Source organism: Rhinoderma darwinii, chromosome 2 (assembly GCF_050947455.1).
Source record: "Rhinoderma darwinii isolate aRhiDar2 chromosome 2, aRhiDar2.hap1, whole genome shotgun sequence".
NCBI classification, from domain to species: Eukaryota; Metazoa; Chordata; class Amphibia; order Anura; family Rhinodermatidae; genus Rhinoderma; species Rhinoderma darwinii.
The window spans coordinates 294,807,694-294,826,232 of record NC_134688.1 but is presented as its reverse complement, the minus strand read 5'-3'; the positions used below and the strand labels follow the sequence as shown (position 1 = coordinate 294,826,232).

General features: G+C 41.4%; 1 protein-coding gene across 2 annotated transcripts in view; it reads right to left on the bottom strand.

The window, feature by feature from the left end:
* Positions 1-694: 694 nt before the first annotated feature.
* The window catches only part of ABHD10 (abhydrolase domain containing 10, depalmitoylase), a 37,854-nt gene continuing 20,009 nt past the window's right edge, over positions 695-18,539 (bottom strand). The window contains exons 1-5 of one of the 2 annotated variants that reach the window (XM_075853472.1): positions 12,511-12,713; positions 3,348-3,531; positions 2,775-2,886; positions 1,915-2,052; positions 695-1,328 (exon numbers count right to left, since the gene is read on the bottom strand). In XM_075853472.1, the coding sequence (XP_075709587.1) occupies positions 987-1,328; positions 1,915-2,052; positions 2,775-2,886; positions 3,348-3,531; positions 12,511-12,610 (876 nt within the window). In that variant the 5' untranslated portion in view covers positions 12,611-12,713 and the 3' untranslated portion in view covers positions 695-986. Of the gene's footprint in view, positions 1,329-1,914; positions 2,053-2,774; positions 2,887-3,347; positions 3,532-12,510; positions 12,714-18,539 lie in introns of those variants that run through there. The other variant, XM_075853473.1, reaches the window with a different exon arrangement.

The window sequence follows — 18,539 nt, the reverse complement described above, 5'->3', positions numbered from 1 at the left end:
AGGAACCGCTGTTTTTTTTTTATTTTCTACCCCACAAATAATTTTTTTCCCGTTTCCTAGTACATTATATGGCACAATAAATGGTGCTACGAAAAACTACAACTCGTGCCGCTAAAATTAAGCCCTTATATGGCTATATCGACGGAAAAATAAAAAAGATATGGCTTTTCATTCACTACTTTGGAGTGCTGTCTGGATAGATGGCTATGAGATGGATAGATGGCTATGAGATGGATAGATGGCTATGAGATGGATAGATGGCTATGAGATGGATAGATGGCTATGAGATGGATAGATGGCTATGAGATGGATAGATGGCTATGAGATGGATAGATGGCTATGAGATGGATAGATGGCTATGAGATGGATAGATGGCTATGAGATGGATAGATGGCTATGAGATGGATAGATGGCTATGAGATGGATAGATGGCTATGAGATGGATAGATGGCTATGAGATGGATAGATGGCTATGAGATGGATAGATGGCTATGAGATGGATAGATGGCTATGAGATGGATAGATGGCTATGAGATGGATAGATGGCTATGAGATGGATAGATGGCTATGAGATGGATAGATGGCCATGAGATGGATAGATGGCTATGAGATGGATGGATGGATGGATAGTTATATCACTATTCCACACGGAAGACAAGATGGCATGAATACACATAATTTAAGAGGCGGAAGGTAAGGTTTATACATATAGTTTATTTCTCTGTAAACATTACATGCCATAGTGTTTTCATTCAATTCTGTACAGTTTTAGAAAGCTATTCACATTTACTGTGGGAAGTAGAAAAAGGAATATTTTGGCAGTATAAAAACATAGGAAATACTGAAGTGAAATAGTAAAAAAGGAGGTTTCTCTTTTACATAAACATAACTATTTGCCGTTATTTGTGCAAACATCTAGTGTGCAATGTTCAAAAGAAGCATCACATGTAAGTAAAGCTGTTTGTTACTGTGCAGATTCTTGTCAGTTACCCTAAAGTGGTCAGTTTATCAATTAAATCATCAATTGTGTACACAAGAAGTTTGATGTCCTCTTTTTCACTCATGCGATGTCGGCCATGTTTGCGGAGAATGACATCTACATCAGTACTCAGTACCCGGTCAGCAATCTGCAAGGACACATGCCATGGCACATCCTCATCTTTCATGCCATGAATGAGTCGTACAGGATAAGTTATGGGTATAGGGCTATTTAACAAACAGTGGTTTTCGGCTTCTTTAATAAAAGAATAAGGTACAGTATAAAAGCCCTCCTCGCTGTATTTCGAGGCAATTTTCCATTCACCTTCCTCCTCTGCTGCTTTCTTTTCCTGGAAATAGAAAGAATAATTGATTATTTGTCTTTCTTTGAGTACACAATGCAAAGCGATATTCAGACTTTGCTCTTTGCTGGTAACCGGTTGTCTGATTTTGGGTTCAAAGTTCCTGATATTGAAGTATGCTTTCTATTATGCAAATTATTTACTTTAAGGAGATACAGCTGCTTTGTATCCTGTATAGACAGCAGCTGTATCTAGTGCTAAAACCTGTATCGGTCAGGTCAGAGATCGAGCTGTTACCGAACACATCTAAGTTCATAACTTAGATGTGATCGATAACAGGTGGATCCTGCGTGGACCCGCTGACACTGAATCAGTCATTGCCGCTGACCTGACCGATACAGGTTTCAGCGCTTGTTAGAGCTGCTCTGTATACAGAATACAAAGCAGCTGCATCTCAAAAAGTTAAAATAATTTTTAATAAAAAGTATTTAGAAAGTTGCACCAAACACACTGATAGACATTTTTATTTAAAAAACCAAAAATTATTTCAAAGCCTTAAAAGGTCCCAACATTTTTTTTTCTTTTTAGAAACATGTACCAATTGTCAAAACTATATGGAAATCTGTTCATGTACCTCTAATGGAAGTTGATTAAATACTGTAACAAAATGGTCAGCAGCAGGGGCCACACCAACGAGAGCTGCAATCTTCTCCGGCCGGGCAAGCGCAGCAAGTAGCATAAGCCATCCTCCCATGCTTGATCCAACTAATATCTGATAAAATACAGAAGCAAGTTAAAAAGAGGGCCACCGAAAAACAAAGTGCAAATAGAATAAGGCCTTATTCACAGTGCAGAATTGGTCCAGAAGGGCAGACCTATAAGACCTTCCTTTATATATTTCTCCAGTTTAGGTTCTGTTCCTGGTTTTGGCTTAAAAAAAATACATGCAAAATCTGCAGCGAATCAGCAGTTTGTGAACAAGGCCTTACTGAACAGACATACATAGAGGTGATTCATGTCCCAACCACATCGGATTTTATTCATTTACTTTTAATGGTCTATGTTCCTATGCAGGAGAGATATGTTCTTTGTCTACCCTGCCTTTAACGTTTGAAAAATTGTTTGTGGTGTCTAGGAATACAGTCAAAATAATGGCAGGATATTGCAATATCAAATTCCACGCTGATTAAAAAAATAGATGAAATGTTATATTGGTTAATATTTCTTGCTTATCTAAAATATTTTATTCTCCATAAGACCACCTCTATAAGAAGACCACCTCAGATCTAGACCTGATTGTACTGGGACTTCTATCCTATGTATATTGGTGTTGTTCTTTGAGAGGACCCCCCCCCCCTTCTAGAAGATAATTTTCACTGCAATTTTTGGGACACCTCAAGAAGGTTTTACCATATACACGCATAAAATGTATTATAAAAATTGTAATCGTAAAATAACGTCTTAACAGGAAAGCCTAAGCCATGGCAAACTAACTTGTGGTCCTTCAGACAAGTCATCCAGAATTGAAAGTACATCTTTCTTCCATTTTCCAACAGTGCACTCTTTCATATTCCCCTCAGAGTTTCCACATCCAGTGTAGTCAAACCTGAAAAGAGGAACTCTTGTCACGACCATTTCCTATAAAGTGCTATTCCTGTTCCAGTATTTTCTTCCCAAATAAACTTTGTGCATCAATTCCTCCGTTTTTTTATTTTTGCATTGAATGGGAATCTTCATTGTTTCCAATGGCAGGAGATCTGTCCTGGTCATGTGATTGTCACAGAGGTGCATGGCTCGTTACAGTACAGTTCTTAAAACGGTCTTGTAATAAGCCTTATATCGGTGTGATAGCTTCAGTCAGGCATCTTCTGTTATGAACCACCAAGTATAGATAAATTAGATCTAACAGGATTATTTGGAAAGTGAAATAATTTCTTATTCTTAAAGTATACACAACTTAGAAGATATAAATGTCCTAGTTATACCAGTAAAACCGCTCTCCTACCCTTGTATGAGGTTTTTATTGGGATGTAATTTCCTGCAAATACTTGCAGACCTGGTATTTACCGTATAAATGAGTGTCCAAGAGATTTGCAGAAGTCTTCAAGGGCCACAGCTTTCTGACCATTCATATCGGATGCAAAACCTGGCAAGAAAATGACTCCTGGACTTTTGCCTTTTAGTCTCTGGTAAGCCAACTTCGGTAAATCTTTACGTGCTAGGTACTGTAGAGACGACTTGAGCCTGCATACTTGGAAGAAACAAAAAAGAAATGCATAAGTAGATCTAGTTAAAAAGACAAACAGTCTTTTCCTCCACCGCAGTGCTCCTGTCCACCAGTTGTTCAGGGACTGAGACATAGCCTCATTCTCTTGAATGGAGCAAATGGACCTCAGTCCCTTAATTCTCTGGAGTCCATAATCAGACCCTTACCGATCAGAACATTCTAAGATGGGACTACAAATATAACTTAAATTATGTTGGCATTCTGTGTTCCTTCAAAGGGTCAGATACCAGATGGGATAAGTCCTTTAAAGGTTTTCATGGATTGTACATTGAACTGCAGTGAAATGCACTGCTGCCCCTTCATTTTGCTGATTGGTGGGGATCCTAGGGGCCGTACCACCACCGATCATACATCGATCGTCTATCCTAAGAATAGACCATTATGTAAAATCTCAGAAATTCCCTTTTAAGTTTGTAGCAGATATTTTGATCATACAGCAAGGCAGGAATGAGAAAATTCTTGGCCATTTACCTGCAACCACTGACCGCAGAATAATGGCATTGTTTAGGGCAGCTTGTATTCTGTGAATGCCTTCTCTCAGGCAAAGGATCAACAACATTGCGATTTCCGCCAAGTACATGGTTATCAGCAGGGATGTAATTTCCCTTTATATATTGTAATACTATGATAACGCTCTATATATTGGATCTTTGGTTTTCTTTTACCATGCAGTGGATTTGTTGATAAAATGTTTTACTATGTTAACATACCCAAACAATATATTTCCTGTACGATCATGATACCAATGAGTCTCAGCGTCCCTGCTGTATTCCTTTAGCCTGGGAATGTTTAAATTATTCATTATATAACGCTATGTTTTCTTTGCTGTTTGACAGAGGAATATAGCAGCTAAACGTATCAACTGCACAAATCTGGGACACAGCGTTGCCAGGGGCACAGTAGCGGCATTGTCACAAATTGGTAGCTGATAATACTGCTGCTTTGTTAGGTAATCACAATATTCAGCTTTGCATTAAACATTTGATAAACTTTCATGATGATGACAGGGCTGACAGTGACCTGTGAGGTTTGCAATGACAAATTATTGTAATACTCCAGCCTAAGGAAGAACGTGAGTCATTGAATCATCACATCTCTATCCTAAAGCGGTCACAAGTAAGCAGGCATAACACTTTATCATCATAAGACGTGCCAGCAGCAAGGAGGGGTGTCTGAACATAGGAAGGTGTTGTTGTTGAGACACATCATTTAATGCCAGGGCTTCAATGTGACTTCAGTTGATTGAAGTATAACCACCAAGGCGCATTGCGGGTGCACTGAAGCGGCATAAAATGTGGTCATGTGGCCTTTAAATGCCATGACTGATTGACATCACCATCTAGTCTGGGCTTTACAGTGCCAGTCATGAAACACTTGGGTCCACCTTTGGACACCATTTTACATATAGAATTATTTCGACAAATAGGTGGTAAGGTTTGTAGATACTTTACATTACCTATTACACTGATCCAGAGTTACAACCTGTATTAGCCTCCTGTTGAATTAAACACAATGATAACTGAACCAAAAATAAGCCACATACATCACGCAGAATGCTGCAGTTTGTTACAATTAACGTCTACGGTGGAAACTTCCTTAAAAAACCCAACCCTCAGAGAATTTTGTTTCCATTCCTTTTGTGACCGGTTTGGCATAATTTTTCATTTGTCAATTTTTTTTGGTCCTAACCCACTAAAAACCCCCACATGAAGGTCAAATGATCGGCCAGTCGCCATATTCTCTTGCTTTCATAGTATAGAGAACTTTGTCTGCTCCCTCAGCTTCTTTGCATTAGGCCTCGTGCACACTTACGTCACCGTTTTCACGGCCGCTTTTGACGGGTCCGTGAACCCGTTTTAGTGGCCGTGTGGTGTCCATGTGCACTCCCGTGTGCACTCCGTGTTTCCGTTTCCGTGCGCCGAGCATGGTACTGTCCAGGGTGACAGTACCATGCTCGGCGCACGGAAAATAAAATTTGAATGCAATAAAAAAAATAAGTTCATACTTACATTCCTCCTGTCCGGCCTCCAGCGATGACGTTCAATCCATGTCGCCGCTGCAGCCAATCACAGGCTGCCGCGGCCGCCAATCACAAACTGCCGCGGCCTCGGCAGCCAATCACAGGCTGCCGCGTCAAAAAAGAAGGTCGGACTGGAGGAAGAAAAGGGACTTGTCACCAAGACAATGACCGGGTACGTATGAAATGCTTTTTATTTTATTTTTAATCAGCAGCCTCTTTTCTCTATCAGTGATTGATAGAGACAAGTGGCTGCCGATTAGTGTAATGTTTTTCTAATGTTTCTCTGCCCGCCCGGCGGTTGCTAGGCAACGGCTCCGTCACACACGGATGGCACACGGATGCCTTCCGTGTGCCTTCAGTTTTTTGACGGCCCTATTGACTTGCATGGGCCTCACGGTCACGGATTCTCGGACCAAAGTAGGACATGCTCTACTTTGGAACGGAACGGAGTAACGGACCGTCAAAAAAACTGAAGTGTGCATGGCCCCATTGAAATTAATGGGTTCAGGGTGCTATCAGTGACAAAAACGGATAGCACCCTGAAGGAAAAAACTGAAGTGTGCATGAGGCCTTCGTTTCTGGCTTTTTCTCTGCTATTTTGACTTGCTATCATGTGGGTTCTTTGTGGGGTCAGAATGTGCCCGGTGCCCTATGAGGGTGTTGGAACAGAGAATACAAAAGATGGCAGGGTGGGGCACAGAAAGTGGTAGGGATACTATGGGGAACAGAAAGTGGCAGGGGGGGGGGTCTCATGGGGTGCAGGGGACACTGAAGAGAATTTTGAATTTTATTTGTGGTGGGGGCCCGGATGGTGGCAGAGGCTCTGTGGGAGGAGGGGGAGAAGGGCATAGGAGGCAGGGGTTAATTGGGGTTCAGGGAGGAGAGTGTAGGTGAAAGCTGGGCCATATTTAGAGTTGATGCTGCCCCAGGCACTTTAAGTGGCAACGCCCCCTATAACTCCGGAAGTTACGGAAACAGCATAGCTCGCTGACATTGCGGCTCCAGTGCTGAACTCAGGAAAGGCAATTGCTTTGCTTTCTTTGTGTTACTAATTGTGTTATTTTTTGGTGTTTTTTTTTACAGATTAGGTTGTTGGCCAACTTCGGATTCAAGGACTACTTTGATGACGGCAGTTTTTTAATTTTCAATAAAATGGTTAATGAGGGTTGTGTAAGTTTTTTTATTTCAATAAAAAAAAAAATTTAATGTCTCTGTTTTTTTAAGTATGTTACTACAGCCTTAGTAATGGCGGCTGTCTGATTGACAGCATCCATTACTAAGGAGGGCTTAGTGTTAGCTGGTGAAAAGGCTAAGACTATCCCCCCATTATTACCCCGGTACCCTCCGGCACCAGGGGTACCGGGAAGAGCCGGGTACGATCCAGTATCCGACAATCTGCAGTGATGGTCGGGCACTGGGGCGGCCACAGGCTATTATTAGGCTGGGAAACCCCCCCAAAAAAACGTGGCCCTTTCCATCCTGGTAATGCTAGTCTGCTGCTGCTATGTTGTATACGGCTAGTTATGAAAAAAAACAAACAACGACGTGGGGTCCCTCCTATTTTTCATAACTACACAGCTCTTCCCGGTAACCAGAGATATAAAAAAAAAAAATTTAATTGAAGTAGAAAAAACAAAAAACACAACCCTCGTTGACTAGTTTATTGAAAGTAAAAAAAAAATGACGTCATCGAAGTAGTCCTCGAATCCATATATGGACAGTGACTTCAGGGTAGAGCGCTAGCTGATGCTCTGCTCGGGGACTCCAGGACTAGGAAACTCCTGACGTCACTGTTCATATATGGACAGCATCATCAGGAGCAGTGCTGGAGTCCCAGGCAGAACGCTAGTGGATGCTCTGCTCTGGGATTCCAGTGATAGGAAACTCCTGAAGTCACTGCCCGGGGACTCTAGTACTTCTCCTGACGTCACTGTCCATATATGGATAGAGCTCTAGCTGATGCTCTGCTCGGGGATATTTTAACGGCCGTCACTCGAATGGCATCCAAGTGACAGACGCTTTTTACACGGCTACATTGAATTGTATGGGAGCCGTGTGGCCATGAGAATGGCCTGAAATATGGCACGTTCTATCTTTTGACGGCCCAGCAAAACAGGCCATCAAAAAAAAAAAAAAAAAAATCGGTCATGTGAACAGCCCCATTGGGGTTAACAAATTTTAATGCAGCCGTGTGATGGCCATTGAAAAAAACGGGTGTCACATGGCCGTTAAAAATGGTCGTGTAAATAGGGCTGATTTCCTTTTCCCCCACCTGCTGCAAGAAGTATACAATATCTACGGGCCTGCTCCAAGATTGACTGGAATGGAAGTCAAGCTAAATGTTCAGTCTAATTCTGTATAGAAACCCCTTATTTAGCTGACCAGGAGCGCGCCATTTACGCTACATGCTAATGATATAATACATGTCACTGAACTGTAACCATTTGCTTGAGCAATAAATAAAGAACAATACATAAGGCCCCATTCACATGACGTTTTTGCTCTAAGTTTAGCGTGTAAGTCGGGAAAGCTCTCGACATACACGCTAACCACGTACGTAGGGCTCTGTTAGCTAACAGAGGTCTAAAGAGTGTCCTTTTGGCCTCTTTCAGGCTGGTATATGTCCGTATAACTCTTTTTAAATTATGTATGAAATAGCTTTGTAGACTGCGCTATACCATACACCAGGATCCCGTGAAAAAACATACACCACGAAGGATATGTTTTTTTGACATAGGTGCAGGGGCCTAGCGAAAGGCTCATGGGCCTCAGAGCAAAGGTTCTTCTTGGGCTGCCCCCAACTTCTTTACACGGTTAGGGTATGTTCACACGGCTTATATACGGACATAATTCTGGCGTTTTCCGCCTCGATTTACATCCGAAAATGCGGCTCGATAGCGTCGGCAAACATCTGCCCATTCATTTAAACGGTTAAATGGAACCGTTTTCCATTGACTCCATGGAAAAACAGCTCCATTTACGTCCGTAATTGACGCAGCGAAAAAGCGCCTCGACATGCCATGACGGCTGAAATTACGGAGCTGTTTTCTCCTAAAAACAGCTCCGTAATTTCAGCTGTAACGGACGCTGCCGTGTGAACATACCCTTAATTTATCACACATGATGGGATTAGATACAGGGCCTAAGCAGACCGTATCACACATAATAGGATTAGGCCTCCTTCACATCATGTTTTTGCCTTCCATCGGTGGTATACGTCGGGAAAACTCCAGACGTATAAGGGTATGTTCACAGGGCAGCGTCCGTAACGGCTGAAATTACGGGGCTGTTTTCAGGAGAAAACAGCTCCGTAATTTCAGCCTTAATGGCATGTTGAGGCGCTTTTTGCTGCGTCCATTACGGACGTTAAATGGAGCTGGTTTTCCATGGAGTCCATGGAAAACGGCTCCATTTACGTCTTAAGAATTTACAGGCACTTCTTTGACGTGGGCGTCTTTTATACGCCCCGCCTTTTGACAGCGGGGCGTAAAAAAAATGACCGTGTGCACAGAACATCGTAAGACCCATTCTAATGAATGGGCAGATGTTTGCCAACGCTATCGAGGCGCATTTTCGGACGTAAATCGAGGCGTAAAACGCCCGAATTACGTCCGTAAATAAGCCGTGTGGACATACCCTAACTCCGATGGAAGGCTGCAACGTATCTCACAAACAGTGGCATCTGTCAACCAAACCCCCGGGGAAGCCCCTGACGTCACTGTCCATATATGGATAGTGAAGTTAGGAGATACAATGTCTGCATCCCCGGCCAGATTGTTGAAAAGTATATCTGATAGATGCCATACAATGGCATCCATCACTGATCGGCTGCCATGTTAAAGACAAAAGTCTACCTCGTAGTGTCCCTAAGGATGGAATAGTATAGTCTACTACGCTATTCCATTCTTTACAAAAAAATGTATATGGACATATACCAGCCTGACACAGCGGCTCAACAGACAGTATTACCCATGACAGGCATAGATACATGGCCACAGCAGACAGTATCCAAATACTTACCCTCCTCACTTCTGAGTCAGGTCCTCTTTTTGTGAAGAGCTAGATTCTGACGGCGTTCAGCGTCACAACGTCGCGTGCGCCGTGCTTACAAAGTCCTAATGCTGAATGGTGTCTGTACTCAGCGCTGTGCCCGAAGAGGACCCAACTCAGGAGAGAGGAGGGTAAGTACGCTGTTACTGTAGTAACAGGGGACCGTGTAGTTTACTACATAGGCCCCAGTTATTACAGTAACTGTTGACAGACACTCTACGGGGTGGCCATGTGCCCCACTGGCGTCAGGTCCGAGTCGAAACTGCGACCCCTACAGCTACACCACAGCACGAGTGACGTGTGCCACACTTCACAGGCATCCGTTTAATGCGTATGTCATGGACTTTTAAAAAAGCCTTTTATGACGTATACATTGAATGGATACTGTAATAGTATATGGGTGACAGATGGCTAATAGTGGCATCCGTCACCCATAGACCATTATGAGATCCATTTAATGTATATGTCATGTTATAACATTCCTCGATAGCTATATGACTTCTAAGTCGTCAGGATGATTTGCATTCTTGGGTGTGTAGTCTTTAGACCAGGTAGTGGAAAGTAATCTCATGAAGAGAACTAAAGGGGGTTTTACACTGGGTGATTATCGGGCAGAAAAACATTCATAGAACGCTCGTTCCTGATAATTCCCCTGTGTAAACAGGACAGTGATCAGCAGATGAATGAGCAATCGGAGTAACGACTGCTCGTCCCCATACATAGCTCCGTGTGACCGGAGCAAACGAGCGCCGATCAACGAGCTGTCTCGTTTTATCGGCGCTCGCTGCACCGGCCAAAATCGACCGATGTAATAGGGGCTTAACTGTCCCAATGCATTATAGGAGCTTAGCAACTATTGTGAATGTAGATCTGGGCTCTAAAATACAGACTGTAACAACCAATCATGTAATGTATTTACAGAGTTAGGCCTTATTCACACGAACGTTGTATGCGTCCGTGTGCGGTCTGTTAAAAAAAAAATTGGCAGCACTCGGACCTATGCAATTCAACGGGACTATTTAGTCATCAGTGATTTTTCACAAAGCGGGTTTCCGTCGCGTGAAATGACTGCAGGTCCTATCCTGGTCAGTTTTTGCGGACAAAGTCACCCATTGAAGTCTACAGGTGCGTGAAAACCACGAACAGCATACGAACGTCAACCGTGTTTCACTCAATAGTTGCTAAAGAAATGTTGAGAAAAAAAAATTGACACCAACACTGGCATTAAGAACTGATGCCACACAAGAAAACAAAACACTGATGGCACACGGAACTCAAATGCTGAACTTTTTTTCAAATTATATTAAAATTGTGTTCAAAGGTGGATAAACCCTTTACAATCTATATGTGCCCACTGAAAAGGATATGCTGGCAGAGCTTAAAGAGGCTCTGTCACCAGATTATAAGTGCCCTATCTTCCACATAATCTGATCGGCGCCATAACGTAGATAACAGCAGTGGTTATTATTTCGAAAAACGATCATTTTTGACGGAGTTATGACCTATATAAGCTTTATGCTAATGAGTTTCTTAATGCCCAAATGGGTGTGTTTTACTTTTTGGCCAAGTGGGCGTTGTGGTGAGAAGTGTATGACACTGACCAATCAGCGACATTCACTTCTCTCCATTCATTTACACAGCACATAGCGATATAGCTATATCACTAAATGCTGTCACATAAACACACTATAATGTTACTCAAGTGTCCTGACAGTGAATAGACATCACTACCAGCCAGGACGTGATGTGTATTCAGAATCCTGACACTTCGCTAAGGTTTTTGGTTGATTTACAGCACAGCACAGCGAGATCTCTCTGTAAATGACAGTTTACAGCGTAATCTCGCGAGACTACGCCTGTTATGCTGTAAATCAATTCAGGATTCTGAATACATATCCCATCCTGGCTGGACACTGCAGTAATGTTAGTGTTTGTGGCTGCATATAGTGATCTAGCTATATCGCTATGTGCTGTGTAAATGAATGGGGAGAAGAGCATGACGCTGATTGGTCACTGATTGGTCAGCGACATACACTTCTCTCCACAACGCCCACTTGGCCAAAAAGTAAAACATGCCCAGTTGGGCATTAAGAAACTCATTAGGATAAATCTAATATAGGTCATAACGCCATCAAAAATGATAGCTTTCAAAATAATAACCACTGCTGTAATCTACATTACAACGCAGATCACATTCTGTAGAAGATAGGGCACTTATAATGTGGTGTCAGAGCCTCTTTAAGAGGAGAGGCACCAGACAGCACCTCTTTTTCAATCAGCCTTGCCAGAATAGGATTTTTAACCCTACATAGACATCCACCCATACTCAAAACACCAGTGTGTATATATATATATATATATATATATATATATATATATATAAAATCAACTGATGCAAGTGAAAAGATAGGGCGGCAGTAAACGCTATTCAGAAATATGTAGAATTGTGAATGCAGCTCTGGAGTATAATTACTGGATCATTTTTAAATAGAGTATTTATATATAGAAACTTTTAATTGCTGTTACAAAGTTACAGAGCTGTCAGACAAACAATCTTCTATTTTTCAGCGATCAGTCCTAAGGCTCTGGGATAAGGAAAACCCCTCCTGTGCGACCACCGGTGAATAAAGTAAAGCCACATACATGGAGATATATACGGTATGTAGAGCGTTGGCTTACTATAACCCTAAAGTCAATAAGAATCACAGGACTCCTGGCTGTTTATAAAGATTCCAGCGTTTCCTGCATAGAACAACTTCTCCCGTATTCTCTGCATGTACGTACACCCGGCACCATACTAATACATGGCATGTCAGTGACAGATTACCGCAAGCTGCGCTCCTCCTAGCGGCCAGTGGCGGGCGCACTCTCACCTGGAGGGTGTACAGTGACATTGGGCCGCAGCATGGCCGCTCCGTGCCTGCACAGTCGCAGCACCCAGGTGTGATGTCTGCCGAGCGCTCTAGACGCCATATTTTCTCTTTCCAATTACACCGCCAGGCCAGTTAGCTCCGCCCACATTGACGGACCCGGAAGCTCGACCCCAGACTTCTCTGGCGGGTCAGGGAGACTGGAGCAGCACGTGACATGACGTGGTGGGACACACGACCTCCGGATCAGTCGCCGGTATCACGTGACTGACCGATAAAACGACGGCGGCAAGTGTGCTGTATTGTGTAAATTAACGTCTATGAATGCATTTCACTATATCCTATGGTTTCTGAGTCTACAGATCTGATCCTCATTCAATGTGATCACTTTTACGGAAAGCTGGAGCAGTTGCCCATTGCAACCAATTACATTTGTCAATCACACATTTATTTTGCAACTGTTTAATAAAAATATACAGATTCTCGTTATTTACTATATGGGCAACTGTTCCATAGTTCGTTTTATTACTTTTTTTAATCACTTCAGGAACACATTTTTCTTTTTTTCATGAAAAAACTGCCTCTCAAATTCAGCCTATAGGTGGCAGTAAAGAGCCCGCTGTCCTCTTTCTGAAGAGCTACGTTGTATAGTATTTCCCACAACTGATTTCTGCAGGACGAGTGGCACTTTATTGTCTACATATTTGTTAACATTTCAGATTTACAAATGTCATTTGCCCATTGTTCACTGAAGTACTCCAAGTATATGCACATCGAGGCACATTATTATGACCACCTCCTACTTTCGACATCGCGTAGCTCATGAAGGAAGTGATGCGTCGTGGGATGTCTTGGTGGGTGTATATAAGGTGTGCGATAGGCCGTCTGAACATATATCACTCGTTGTTGCCATGGGTAAATGGGGCGATTTATCAGAATTGCAAAAATGGATGATTATTGGCTTTCGGGCCAAGGGTAGCAATATTTCTCAAACAGCGCAGTTTGTGAACTGTTTGCATGCTGCTGTGGTGAACGCGTTTACACAGAGGACTTTCAAAAAGAATGGAATGAAATTTTGTCCATATGTTCAATAAACCTAATGAAGCTTATTACTAAACATGAGGAACTCAAATTAAAAGAATTAGACACCAATATTTTGGAGATAAAGAAATCACTAGAGGTTTTTTCGGACTCACCTTCGTATACTCTTCTCCATACTAGGACGTCATCTGCCATTGACAAACTGGATCATGTTATTGCAGACACAAAGAAAAATAAATTTCAAAGAGATACCAAAGATTATTCTTGTAATGAAGTCTACAACTGGAGCCAAAAAACTAGAAATTACAACAGACCAAGACCTATCCTGAAAAGAAGAAACCAGACCTACAAACAGTTTAGGGACCTACCGAATAGGGTTAGCTTTAGTTCTACCGAACCAGATTCCGCTGATGGCATTTCAGAGGATGATAATGCCCGAACACGACCCAACATCAACTTTAGATCGGACAACACTTGCTTCCAGTCAAAAAACGGGGAAGGAGGGGCGGCAGAAAGCATAAGTCGACTAAATACAGAACAAAACCGCCGCCTCCGGTCAAGGAAATTCCAACAACATTAACGACAAATGTCACCAACCTTTCATCCATACCCCTTACTACTGAACAAAACGAAGTCTTGTCCCTAGGCCTTAATTATGCCCCCAAAAAAAATTTTAATATCTTTAATACCATTCTTGATATTAACAAATTTATTAGAAACCTGACAGTCAAAAAGCACTTCTTTCTCCAACAAGAGGAGACAACAGCTAAAAATTCCAGGATGGTCTCATCATCACTAACTACAGATATTGAAAAACAGACAGAACAGCCACGTGACATGATGTCTCAACTGTCCAAGTTGTCATTTGAAGAACTCACCACGATAGTAAGCCTAGATCATTTGCGAAATGAAACACCAAATCAAACAGTTACCACAGCTCTCAACTTCAAAACATCGAACCCTAAATTCTACCCTACCGGTTCACGCACAGATTCTATGGATCGGTTTCAAATGGTCATTGAAAAAGAACTTCATCACCTTGCTGACAACCTCAAAGGCCAGCGCCCTACAAATAACTTGTCAACCAAACTCAAAGAAGCAGCGAAATCTCTGCAGGAAAACAAACAATTAATCATAAAAATGTCAGATAAAGGGGGCAATGTTACAGTACTAAATAAAGAAGATTATCAACATTCCATCTTAAATATGCTAGCAGATGTAACCACCTACAAAAAATTAGACAAAAATCCAACAGAAATAATCAAAATGTCAATGAAAAAACTACTTAATGATGGCCTCCAAGGTGGTTTCATTAACCAAAAACAATTAGATTTCATGTACATAGATCAACCCATTACCCCAATTATTCACGCACTTCCAAAAATTCACAAACAGATTTTTCCTCCACCGATGAGACCGATTGTCTCAGGCATTGGCTCGATTCTAGAGAGACTCTCAGAATGGTTAGACACGCTGTTACAACCACTGGCACAAATAACACCCGGCTTTCTAAGAGATACCAAACATGTCCTGAATTTACTGGATAAGAAATGTTGGAATAAAAATTACAGCTGGCTGACATGTGACGTCGTGTCACTTTACACATCAATTCCACATCGAATTGCCCATATTGCCCTTGCGTACCACCTCACAAAACACAGTACATATGATACAAATTTTCAACTGTATATATTGGAGGTACTCAATTTTCTGTTAACTCATAACTATTTTCAATTTGATTCAAAATACTATTTACAATTGAAAGGAGTATCCATGGGGGCAAAATTCTCCCCATCGGTAGCAAACTTGGTCATGGCATGGTGGGAACAATTCCACATTTTTTCGACGGAAAATATTTACAGACACTGCATAGAATGGTATGGCAGATATATTGATGATATATTGATTATCTGGAAAGAAGACACTAACATCATCCCCGAGTTCGCACAATTCATCAACAACAATGATTACAACCTCAAATTTACATACCATTATGATATCACCAATATCATCTTTCTGGATCTGGAGCTTAAAGGAGTCATTGGCCAAAAAATTTCAAGTAAAACACACCGTAAACCCACGGCCACCAATAACTTACTACATGCAAACAGCAGTCACACCAAGCATACCATCAAAGCCATACCGGTGGGTGAGATGCACCGTGCTAAGAGGAACTGTACATCTCAAAGTCAATTTGAATCAGAACAAGTTGCCATCAAAACAAGACTCAAAGAAAGAGGCTATCCAGAATGGTCACTCAATCGGGCTAGCAACATTATGACTAAAAAAACTAGATCTCAACTCTTAAGTCATCATAACGAAACAACCAACCCTACATATAATACTCAACTCATAGACAATCAACCAACACTGATTCTACAACAGAGTAATCAGTTCATACAAATTAAAAAAATAGTTACTGATAACTTACCTATTCTTATGGAGGATGACACGCTGCGCACGGTGTTGTCTGGAGGATGCAGGATTGTAGCAAGAAAAGCCTCCACACTAGGTAGTGCTTTGTCACCATCTTTATTTACTGCCAATGAAAAAACGAAAACAACATGGTTAGAAACCACGGGCTTCTACAAATGTGGACAACATCCATGCAAAGTGTGCTCCCATGTCCAGGTAACCAAAACTTTCAGCGATTCCTCACAAACCGACAAATTTAACATCCTAAACTATATCAACTGTAACTCTGAGTCGGTCATTTACATCATAGAATGTACGGAATGTAAATTGAAGTACGTGGGTTGTACGAATAGAAAATTTAAAATAAGAATTCTAGAACATCTTAGTTATATCAGAAACGAGAATATTGTAAATACATCCAATGCTTCCAAACATTTTATCTCTCAACACCACAGATCCACCAAATTTTTTCGTTGTTATGCCTTTGAAAAAATTCACCCCTGCAAACGGGGAGGAGATATCAAACATAAAACCCATCTCAGGGAAGCATATTGGATATACAGACTCAACACAAGGTATCCAAATGGCTTAAACCTAAAAAAAGAATTAATGTATTTATACTAGACTACTCAACAGTCACTACACACATAAGCATTATTAGTCATTCAAAATTCTACAATACGCATGAGTAACATTAGTCGTTTAAGAATACAATTTACAACCAAGTAAAAGCCCACAGAACGTAAATTTTAATCACATAATTGTTACCCAAGGTATCAGATATACCCTAGTGATGCATGCATAACATGTGCTTTTTGTCATGCACACTTTTTACTGACGCACTACCTAGTTTTGTTGTTCCAATTTATGTATTTGAATCCCCACCAATTCCAGTTGTGTCCTTCCTGCACTTCCCCACACGTTCCTCATCTTATACAGAGCGCGCTGTAGTACAGTAACAAAATAGCAGTACTCAAACATTATATTCACTATTCAGCAGACAACATCAGTCATAAATTATTGTTTATGCCCATTACCATACGTCATATTCTTCCATCATGACTAATTTGTAAAGGCCCCCGGCTTTTGTTTCAACAGACTATAATTAATAAGCACAGTAACACATACTTGCTTCGATACCTGAGTAATATCTTTAATATTACATATGGTTAATATGAATAACGTTGATCGTCTTTGGAAGTCGTGATAAACCGGAATATATATCTTGAGCCAAATATAACGAGTGCCAGAAGCCAACTTAGACGTTGAATAGGTACAATCAAACCATAATACAAAACCCCACTAATATATTACACTTATCTTGAGTAAGATTAAATACACTACATTTATCAATTTCTCTAAGTTGTCCAAACACGAGAACAACACTATTACTCACAAACGAGTTCCGATAGAACATAACCACAGGACGAATTAACCATTTCCGGCTTGCGTCTCAACACAAACATCAATGTCTGACACGCATAAACAACCAGCTGACTGAATACATGACAGGTCATATCCGGTTTGCGGTCCAACGCAACCCAGATGATGATAGGCTTAGCAAACCAGCTGACTGAGTACATAAGTGACAGCGCGCCAGATTCAAAATTACCACAGCCAAGTTTAAGGACGCGGATTGCCGTCCGAAACGCGTAGGCCCCCGAGGACACGCACCTCCACATTTCCACACACCCAGGACTAAAATGCAACTGGACTTCTTCCTTTTAACTTCGTTCCAATAAACTTGGAAAAGAAAATCCATTTTAATTGCACCCAGCGCTGGATCCTACCTTCTCCCTTGCTTGTCAAACTACCGTTGTGCCGACACGAGGATCCGAGCGCTACCTACAAATCCACATCACACTGGAGTGTTAAGGTGAGCTGGAGGTTCCCTCCCCAGTTTCTATCTTTTGCAAGTTCGGTCATTCAACCTCTCGAGCTCCCTCAACACAAGTTGTTCAAAGAGGAACAACAACAAGTCTGGATATTTCGTCCTAACACAGGTCCCAATTCATGCGGGTGATGTGAAAAGTGGAAGTGGAAAATAGCAGCTACTTGGATGTAGTGGCCACAACTATTCAACAAGTAATATATTTTTCCATCATCATATACGAACATCAGTCTACAACAAACTGGTTTTTTCATAAAGTATAAATTCTTGACTATAAAATTCGATCTTGATTTTAACTCACTTGCACATTGACAATACACCTTGATTAACAACAGCTGTATTTGACCTACTCTCAAGAAACATGACTCATGATACTCAAACTTCTCGTGTAGAATTGGCGGAAAAAGTGTTTGGTAACCAGGACTATCATACGGAACAAAACCCAGACATGGAAGACTTATTCCACAAATTAGAAAAGAACCTTGCCCAACAAGCAAAAATTTGGTGGGACCTCACCACGCTTAAAAACTACATTGGAAAGGATATGATACCGCGAGGACTACGGTTACGCAAAACACCAAGTTTCATTTACACAGAGGACTTTCAAAAAGAATGGAATGAAATTTTGTCCATATGTTCAATAAACCTAATGAAGCTTATTACTAAACATGAGGAACTCAAATTA